Raw genomic sequence first — 9,414 nt, 5'->3', positions numbered from 1 at the left:
GCCCCGCCGCCTCCGCGGGCCCCGCCCCCAGGGCGCACGGAGATGACGCAAACGCTTACTATTGGCCGCGGGTCCCGGCCCTCCTCGCGCTCCCATTGGCTGGCGGCCGGGACGCTCTCAAGGCGGGAAGCTCGTGGAGCGCGGAACCCTGGCGGGATGGAGCGGCTGCGGGACGTGCGGGGCCGGCTGCAGGCGTGGGAGCGGGAGTTTGCGCGGCTCCACGGGCGGCGGCCCTGCCAGGTGAGGCCCTGCCAGGCGGGGGCCGGGCCGGGCCGGGGCCGGGGCCTCCACTGACGCGCTCCTCCCGCAGGATGATGTGGAGGCGGCGCCGGAGGAGACCCGAGGTGAGCCCGCGGCCGGGCGCGGCGGGGCCGGGCGGCACGGAGGAGTCTCGGCCGCACCCTGACCCGCTGTCGCCCACCCAGACCTCTACAGGGAGTATCGTACTTTGAAACAAGCTGTGCGTCAGGCCTGCGGCGCGGCCCGCAGCTCCGGACCGCCGCTTCCCGCGGTGACCCAGGAGGTACCCAGCCCCGTCACCCCCGCTCCCCAGGCAGCTTCCTATATACGTGGCCAAGTGGCAGACGCCGTAAACAATCGCAGCCAGGCCTCTATCGTAGCAGAACTTGAGGGAAGAAGGGGCAGGGTGATCCGCGCCCATGGCTTGCTTCCGTGTGGACTGCTGCTGTCTCCCGCAGGCACCAGAGCCCAGCTGCTGGGGACCCCACCTGAATCGGGCTGCAACCCAGAGTCCACAGCTTACTGTAGCGCAGAGCCGGTGGGCATCATCTGTTCAGGACTATGGGAAGAGGCTCAAGGCCAATCTGAAGGACACCACCCTGCAGGTGACAGGGGGCAGTGGTCTGGTCAGTGCATCCAAGCCAGGCACAGAGCTGCCTTTGGCCCAGGAGCAGGTTCACCAAGTGCCCCTTCTGCCCACCCTTCCCCATATCCATGTACAGATGGGCAGTCTCCTACATTGCCTGGTCTGTACTCTTGAGATGTGTTCAGGGAACCCTTGCCTTCAGCTTCCGGACCCAGCCTCCTGCCACAGCAACTCCTGGGCACAAGTCCCTGCTTACTGTCTTATCCTCCACCTCCCAGATTGGGCCAGCCCTGGGCAGAAGATTCCAGTCTTCACAAAGGCCCTTGTCCAAGGTGCCCACCCCAAGGCCACCAGATGCGAAGACCACCTCCACCCATGCAGATGAGATTGGTGATGTATTTCTCCAGCCTTCTGGACCCCAACCAATGCCAGGCCGACTCCAGCGGCTCCAGGCATCCCGGCGCCTTGGTCTGGGCTCTCTAGACCCCCACTGGCTGCAGCGGTGTCAGAACATGGCCTCTGATTTTCCGGAGGCCCCCAGTGCCTGCTGGCCTGGCCTGGGTGCAGAGGAATCACATTCTGTGGCCTCGGGTGATTTGGCCATTCTTGGCCCTGACACTCAGGCCGAGGCATCTCCTCCGGGCCCAGAGGCTTCTTCCCCACAGGCAGCTAGGGTTGCTTTGGGGAGCCCCCCACTCAGCAACAGTAAAAAGAAGTGGAAGTGGAGTAAGGAGAACTGGGGGAGCCCTGCACAGGGCCATTGGGTCAGCAGCCACACAGCGCCTGAGGGGGCTGTGGCAATGGCTTCAGCACTTGAGAAAGACTCTTCAGAAGAACAGATAGAGGTGAAACCTCCGCAGCCGCACAGCAGCTCAAGTGGAGTCAGGGCAGAGAAGGCCGAGGTCATGGCCCACATGCACACGCCCCCTCGACCAGCTGGCCTTGACAGGGGTAATTACGTTCGTCTCAACATGAAGCAAAAACGCTATGTGCAGGGTAGGACCTCTCGAGGCAGGCTCCTTCAAAAGCAGGTGAGATAGGAAGGGTGGGAAAGCGTTTGTCTTCCCCTTGACACTCTGTTGTACTGTTTCTGAATGGTTCTCCCTTTGTTTACTCCCCAGGTCCAGAAGCAAAAGTGGCAAAAAAAGGGGGAACGTTTTAGGGGTGGTAGACTTAGAGCCACAGTTGAGGATTCTTGTTTCCAGTGTGGGAAGTTGGGCCACTGGGCATCTCATTGCCCCCAGCCAGGTAAGACCGCCGCCCTGAGAAAGGGTCAGCCGCCACTGCAGAGAGGGTGCTGTGCTACACAAGGGTACTTCTTCCGAACAAAGGGTCCAACCAGTTCCTCACCCCAGGTCCAAGCACCATCCAGAAGGAGGGTAGCAAGGACAAGGATGGTGTACAGCCCTCTTCTGCTTTGGACAAAGCAGCTCAGTTGACAGGCACCACTTACTCCCACCCCCCTGGTGAGTGAGGGGGAGGGGGTGCTCCTAATCAGTAGCTCCTGTGCCAAGATGATTTTGGCCCAACCCTGAGCTACCGTAACATTAGCTTCTTGTTTACCTTACCAGGTGAGGACACAGAACCTACTGAGCCCCAGCTCCAGGCCCCCCACCCTTCCCACTCAGTGCGGCCCCTCTACCCACCAGGGCCCTCAGGGCAGGTGGCAGGTGAGCAGAATCTTACTGCTCCAGATCTTTACTGATGGGTGGAGACACTCAGGGCCCTGATGGTCAACGCCTGTGTCCACAGAGACTCCTCTTGAGGTGTTCCAGGCCTTGAAGCAGCTAGGGCACCAAGCCTTCCGCCCTGGGCAGGAGCAAGCGATCATGCGAATCCTGTCTGGTGAGTGTGCCGCCGAAGGCCAGAGCAACGCTGGCTGTAGTCTGGCAAGCAACTAAGCCTTACAGCTACCTTTTCTCTTGTCCAGGCATCTCCACGCTGCTGGTGCTGCCCACAGGTGCTGGCAAGTCCCTGTGTTACCAGCTTCCCGCACTGCTGTATGGCCAGCGTGGTCCCTGTGTTACGCTGGTGGTCTCTCCCCTCCTGTCACTCATGGACGACCAGGTGTGTGGACAAGGCCCTCAGCACTTATGGAATGCATTGAGAACTTTGAGCTGCTGCTTGTTTCCTGAGCCCACTGAGAACTGCCTTCTTCCCTTCCTTCCTTTCTTTCCTTTTCTTGTGTGCCAGTAGTCCTGGGACTCGAACTTGGGGTCTGGGTGCTGTCCCTGAGCTTTTGTGCTCAAGGCTAGCACTCTACCACTTGAGCCAGACACAGCTTCGTTTCTGGCTATTTTGGTGACTAATTCGAGATAAGAGTCCCATGGGCTTTCCTGCTTGGGTAGGCTTCAAACCACAATCCTCAGACCTGAGCTTCCTGAGTAGCTAGGTAGGATTATAGGTTTGAGCCACCGGCACCCACCCAACCATCTAGGTCCCTAGCCCCAGCATTCCTGAGCTCAGGCCCAGGGGTTTCTCCTAACCCTTCATCCCAGGAGGGATTCAGGGGTTACCAGGTCTGAGCTATCCCGTGACAGCACTGTATCTACAGGTGTCCGGCTTGCCCCCCTGTCTGAAGGTAGCCTGCCTCCACTCAGGAATGACCAGGAAGCAGCAGGAGTCTGTCTTGAAGAAGGTCAGGAGGGCTTTGCACACAGTGTACAGCGTGGGCAGGGGGCAGGCACCCAAGCGCCACCCTAACCGCTTCCTGCAGGTACAGGCGGCCCAGGTGCAGGTGCTGCTGTTGTCCCCGGAGGCCCTGGTTGGGGTTGGGACCAGAAGCCCCGGCGCTCTCCCCCAGGCTGCCCAGCTCCCGCCAGTGGCCTTTGCCTGCATCGATGAGGCCCACTGCCTCTCCCAGTGGTCACACAACTTCCGGCCTTGTTACCTTCGTGTCTGCAAAGTAAGCCGTAGGTGGGGGTCAAGGGAGGAGTGGTGAGGCCGGGTAGATGCGGGAGTGCCTCACTGTGGCTCCCGCCCCAGGTGCTCCGGGAGCAGCTGGGTGTGCGCTGCTTCTTGGGTCTCACAGCCACGGCCACGCGTGGCACGGCCCGTGATGTGGCCTGGCACCTAGGTGTCTCCGAAGACCTTGACCTCGTCGGTACGTCGCCCACCATCCCCGCCAACCTGCATCTCTCCGTGTCCATGGACAGAGACCCAGAACAGGTAAACAAGCACACCCCAGGAGCTGGGACAGAGGCTTCTCCTCCTGTGCCCACCTACTGCTCTCCGTCAGGCTCTGGTGACACTACTACAGAGTGACCGGTTTCGTTCCCTGGATTCCGTCATTGTTTACTGCAACCGACGTGAGACTACAGAGAGGGTTGCTGCGCTCCTTAGGACATGCCTGTGTGTGGAGAGAGGCCCAGGACCTAGAGGTGAGCAGAGGCGCGGTCAGGGCCTGCCACAGCCTGCCGGGGCCCGCTAACCACAGTCCGCCTTGCCCAAAGGTCAGGCCCCTGAAGCTGTGGCTGAAGCGTACCACGCTGGCATGTGCAGCCGGGAGCGGCAGCGAGTGCAGCGGGCTTTCATGAAGGGCCAGCTGCGTGTAGTGGTGGCCACCGTGGCCTTTGGGATGGGGCTGGACCGGCCAGACGTGCGGGCTGTGCTGCACCTGGGACTGCCCCCCAGCTTCGAGAGCTACGTGCAGGCGGTAGGGCGCGCCGGCCGCGACGGACAGCCCGCACACTGCCACTTATTTCTGCATCCCCAGGTGGGCATCCCACCACCACTCCTGCCCTGGATGCCGGCCCTCCCCCTGTACCACGTGGGCCCTGGTTGCTGCCTTATTCCCACTGTTCCAGACCAGCCCAGGTGCTGACTGGACGTGACTCTCCTGCTTCAGGGTGAAGACCTGCAGGAGCTGCGCAGACATGTGCACGCCGCCAGCACCGACTTCCTGGTTGTGAAGAAGCTGGTGCAGCGGGTATTCCCACCCTGTGCCTGCCCTTGGCTGCCCCCAGAGCAAGCCGAGGGTATCACCGGCGTGAGGCCTGTGGCCAAGTCGAAGGCCAGGCCCAGTGGCCAACAAGCAGCTCGTGTGCCAGGACCAGCATGCCCAGGCCATGAGCGGGCACTCCCAGTGCAGCCGACGGTGCAGGCCTTGGACCTGCCGGAGGAGGGTGAGGGGCCAGGGAGAATGGGGGGTGCATGGAGGGGCCTTCCCCACGCGCCCTGAGCCCTGCTTTGCCCACAGCCATTGAGACTCTACTGTGTTACCTGGAGCTGCACCCCCAGCGCTGGCTGGAGCTGCTGCCAGCCATCTACGCTCAGTGTCACCTGCATTGTCCTGGGGGCCGCACCCAGCTGGCCCACCTGGCCCACAAGTGAGCACACCCCGTCCAATTGAGGTTGAGGGCAGAGGACCAGGACTCTTAACCATATCTCAGGTTCCCCGGCCAGGTCTCCCCTTGTGGCTGCATGCTGGGCCAGGTGGCCGCCTGAGGACGCGTGTGGGGGCAGCTGCTCCCTGAAGTTGGACGTGGTGGAGCTCGCAGAGTCCATGGGCTGGGAGCTGGTCTCTGTGCAGCGGGCTCTCTACCAGCTGCAGCGGGACCCCGGGCCAAGGACAGGTGTGCCTACCCCTCCCCGACTCTGGGCTCGGCCTGTCCCCTGCCCACCACCTACATCTGACACACTTTCTAACAGATACGCTGCGGGACACCAGAGTGTTTGTGGAGTTCAAGGAGCTGGCCTTTCACCTGCGTAGCCCCGGAGACTTGACAGCTGAGCAAAAGGACCAGATCTGCGACTTCCTACATAACTGTGTGCAGGCCCGGGAGCGCAAGGCCTTGGCCCGTCTGCGCCGGATCTTTGAGACCTTTCACAGGTGGGGAAGACCCAGGGGGGCGCCACGCTGACCCCGGGGCAGTTCTGACAGGTGTGTCCCACCCCCAGCATGGCCTTCCCCAGCTGTGGGCCCTGTCTGGAGCAGCCTGACCAGGAGTGCAACACCCGACTAAAGGCCCTCATCAGCCACTATTTTGAGGAAGAGGAAGAGGAGGGTGTGGAGGAAGAGCAGGGCTCAGAGCCCGGGCAAGTGCAGGTGAGCGTAGTCCCTCTGAAGGTGATTGCTGAGGCAGTGGGGAGCAGCAGACCCACTGCACCCCATAGTCTGACCCCTGCCTTCTCTGGCTTGAGGCTTCCTAGACTGCTCCAAGCTTGGCTGGGAGCTCCAGGGAGATGGTGTGCCGCCCGCCCACAGGTCCAGGACTGGGAAGACCAGATCCGCCGAGACACCCGTCAGCTCCTGTCACTGTGGCCAGAGCAAAGCTTTTCAGGCCGGGCTGTGGCCCGTATCTTCCATGGCATTGGTGAGGACGAGAGGCCTCCAGATGCAGGGCAGGGACCAGTGGCTGGGACCAACCCAGTCAGACTGTGTCTCTGCTCCCCCTTAGGAAGCCCCCGCTATCCAGCCCAGGTTTATGGGCAGGACCGACGCTTCTGGAGAAAGTACCTGCACGTGAGCTTCCGTGCGGTGATGCGCTTAGCCACGGAGGAGCTTCTGGTGAGGGACAGGTGACCACCTTGCACAGGGGGCATTGCCCCACAGACATGACACAGCCTGGGCTCTGTGGCCACTCCACGAGGTGTCAGGCGTGTGACTCATCAAGACAACACTGGCCCTCAGTGGCCAGGACAGTAACCACTAGACAAAACAAACCAGCATTGGTGGGACAAGAAGGCTCCAAAATGCAGAATAAAACACACAGTGATGTTACAGGCCCTTCTTTCTGATGACAACCCTCAATCTGGCAGGACAGGCCCTCAGGCCCTAACCCGGGCTTTAATAGGGAAAATGGCTGCTTAGGGTGAGGGTGGGAATTTGGTCAGAGGAGAGCAATCCCGGTGGGGGGTGGGAGGAGCAGATTTGGTTGGGGATGGCTCACCAGTGCCCACCCAAGGAGAAGCTGGGAATAAAGCAAAGTCAGTTGCATCTCATAATGTTCCTTGCGTGTGGGGATTTATTGGCAGTCCTGTGATCTGACCCAGGCCAGGGTGCTGGGTGCCAGGCCCAGGCCCAGAAGAGGTAGGACTGAGAGTGTAAGGAAGAGAATGTGGCAGGGGTGCGGGCCGAGGCTGTCGGCCAGCACTCCAGCCAGGGCACCCAACAGCAGCTTGCCAGAAGCTCCAGGGTGGCGAGGAGGGTGTAATGTGTGGCCTATGGGAAGGAGCCTGGGTGAGGGCCGCGAGGCCCTGAGGCGCCCCTGCCACATCTGCTTACCTGCAGCGTCCTGGGTGCCAGCTGGCTGCAGTGCATCATCATGGTGAAGGTGGCTGTGGTGACCAGGCCCCCCAGGAAATGCTGCAGACACAGGCTCAGCAAGGCCATTCCTGGGAGGGCAGAGGTCAGCAGTGCCCAGGGTTCCCAGCCCCTCCCCGCCCTCAGGGTGGCGGCTTACTGCTCAGGGCCGTGCCAGTGGCCAGGCTGGCCCCTGGGGCATCCAAATGGAAGAGCAGGGCCGTCTGGCAGGCCAGGCCCCCAAGCCGTAGCCACAGCACTGACTTGAGCAGGGAAAGTGGCTGCCTAGGGTGAGGGTGGGAATTGGGTCAGGTCAGGATTCCAGGTAGGGGGTAGGAAAGGGAGTGAGCGGGCTGGCTGGGGAGGGCTCACCAGTGCCTGGTTAGGAGGGCCCCACACAAGGCAGAGCCAGCAATGGAGCACACCACGGCACCAAAGCTGTTCCACAGCCCCAGTTCCGGGGCAGAAGCTCCTCGGTCCAGCAGGAGAAGTGGAAACAGGCTGCCAGCACCCTGCTCACCTGCAAGAAGCCATAAGCAAGGGAGGTCTCCATACCTGCCAAACTCCTACTCTGCCTCGTCTTACGGGGCCACACATTGGGAGAGAAACGGCAGTAGGCATTGGTCAAGCCCAGGATCGCTGGGAAGCAACACCAGAACAGTTCCAAGGCTGCAAGCGGAGGTTAGTGAGAACAAGAGGCAAGGCCTGGGTGCCAAGCCGAGGCCCTAGAAGGAGGGCAGCCCCTCTGTGGGCCCAGAGCTCCTGGGGACTCTCACCCAGCTTGTAGGTGAGTACAAAGCCTGCTGTCCACAAGGTCCCAGGTACTGCCATCACGTCCCACGGGGGGTGGGAGGGCCCCGAGGGCGGAGGCCAGGGCAGCCTGCGCAGAGCTGGCGCGGCCCAGGCCAGCCCAGCGGCCAGCCAGTAGGTAGCGGCCAGCAGCATGAAGAGCAGAGGCCAGGACAGGCTGGGCAGAAGGCCCAGCAGCCCCCCGCCAGCCAACGCCGACCCCAGCTTGTAAGCCACCACCTGCACGGTGTTGCCTGGTCCCAGCTCCCCCGGCCCCAGGAGCCGTACGGCCGCCGAGTCCAGGGCCGCGTCCTGGACAGCCGCGCCCAGGTTCAGCAGCAGCAGCAGCCCCACTGCGGTGGCAGGGAGGCCGGCCCGGCCGGCCGGGGCGGGGGGCTTTTATATGTCGGGAGGTGCGAAGGGGCGGGTCCGGGAAGGCTGGGCCAATGGGAGCGAGAGGAGGACGGGGCGGGGCCAAGGTAGGTGGGCGGGGCCACACCCCTCCCGCCCGGGGACTCGGGTGGAGCCGCGGCCGCCACCCCGGGCCGCCCGGATCCCCGAGGCGGGGCGAGGCGGCCGCGCCTGCGGGGTCCCCCGTCGGAACCCCCATAGTCGCCCCCGGGATTTAGAGCTGGAACAGATGCCGGCTGTTCTTTGAGGCCTCAGTGTTCCATCCTTTAAAATGGGGAGAAGGGTCTGCTCGCCGGCCTTGGTTTTCCTGCTGTTTCCCCGAGTCGCTCCCGGGAGCTGCTGGGGGCCGATCCCCGAGGTCTGAGTGTCCAGTGGGTGCTAGCCTGCCTTTCAGCACTGCCCTTCAAGCCGGGACCGCCCAGGATCCTGGGGTGCCCGGGGCCAGGAGCTGACCCATGGGGCCTTGGCCTGGACACGGGGCCCGGGGCCAGGGGAACCGAAACCGGCTGGCGAGCCCCGGCTGCGCGTTTAGTCCTGTGTCCCTGCTCCGGGGGACTTTTCTTCTTCTTCTCCTTTTTAGCTAGCTGCTCTACTCATTAAGGTCTGGCTTTCTCAGCAGCCAGTGGCGCCCCAGGAAGTTTCTTGGATTCCTTAAGTCACTTCACTTGGCCAGACACATGTTCACCTGTGTCTTGTTTTTGTCAGTCGTGGGGCCTGAACTCTGGGCCTGGGCGCTGTCCCTCAGCTCTTCAGCTCAAGGCAAGCGCTCTACCACTTGAGCCACAGCGCCACTTCCAGTTTTCTAGGTTCATTGGAGCTAAGAGTCTCACCGGTTTACCCTGCCCCAGCCTGGCTTGGAACCGTGATCCTTAGATCTCAGCCTCCTGATTAGCTAGGATGACAGGTGGGAGCCACCCGTGCCCCTCTATTCACATGTTTTTTAGTATCAGCAGGGGTCACATGTTATCAACAGGTACCAGCCTCCAGCACCGTGTGTATGGGGGGGGGCAGGGGAGAGGGGCAGAGAAGTCTGAGAAAAGGAGAAATGCCTCATTTGTCATCAGAGAATCTTTGCAGCTGCTTCTGAGGGTGACAAGATGGCCAGATTGGGGAAGTAGTTTGTTTTGTTATTTTGTTTTGTTTT

The 9,414-nt window shown here is 62.0% G+C and overlaps 2 protein-coding genes across 3 annotated transcripts; one reads left to right on the top strand and one right to left on the bottom strand.

Moving 5' to 3' along the window:
- Nucleotides 1-156: 156 nt before the first annotated feature.
- Recql4 (RecQ protein-like 4) lies at nucleotides 157-6,472 on the top strand. Of its 2 annotated transcripts, XM_013033872.1 has the most exons (22): nucleotides 157-240; nucleotides 311-344; nucleotides 426-523; nucleotides 699-845; nucleotides 1,105-1,857; nucleotides 1,948-2,074; nucleotides 2,182-2,292; nucleotides 2,398-2,496; nucleotides 2,579-2,671; nucleotides 2,757-2,893; nucleotides 3,381-3,464; nucleotides 3,543-3,731; nucleotides 3,812-3,994; nucleotides 4,065-4,206; nucleotides 4,279-4,541; nucleotides 4,674-4,950; nucleotides 5,025-5,154; nucleotides 5,231-5,400; nucleotides 5,477-5,657; nucleotides 5,726-5,873; nucleotides 6,033-6,141; nucleotides 6,226-6,472. In XM_013033872.1, the coding sequence occupies exons 1-22, from the start codon at nucleotides 157-159 to the stop codon at nucleotides 6,348-6,350; spliced, it is 3,684 nt and encodes a 1,227-aa protein (XP_012889326.1). In that variant the 3' UTR covers nucleotides 6,351-6,472. The 2 variants fall into 2 exon arrangements, with proteins under 2 accessions (XP_012889326.1, XP_012889325.1); XM_013033871.1 differs by having other exon boundaries at nucleotides 5,726-6,141.
- A 290-nt stretch (nucleotides 6,473-6,762) lies between these two features.
- Nucleotides 6,763-8,469, bottom strand: Mfsd3 (major facilitator superfamily domain containing 3). Its single transcript, XM_013033858.1, is given in 7 exon segments — nucleotides 6,763-6,953; nucleotides 6,956-6,989; nucleotides 7,053-7,162; nucleotides 7,231-7,355; nucleotides 7,443-7,590; nucleotides 7,847-8,255; nucleotides 8,359-8,469. Coding segments are annotated over 7 exon segments (1,098 nt in total). The 3' UTR covers nucleotides 6,763-6,792.
- Nucleotides 8,470-9,414: the final 945 nt, after the last annotated feature.

This window comes from Dipodomys ordii, unplaced genomic scaffold (genome assembly GCF_000151885.1).
Source record: "Dipodomys ordii isolate 6190 unplaced genomic scaffold, Dord_2.0 Scaffold179, whole genome shotgun sequence".
NCBI classification, from domain to species: domain Eukaryota; kingdom Metazoa; phylum Chordata; class Mammalia; order Rodentia; family Heteromyidae; genus Dipodomys; species Dipodomys ordii.
The sequence above is the reverse complement of the archived record's forward strand: the minus strand, read 5'-3'. Positions and strand labels throughout refer to the sequence as shown.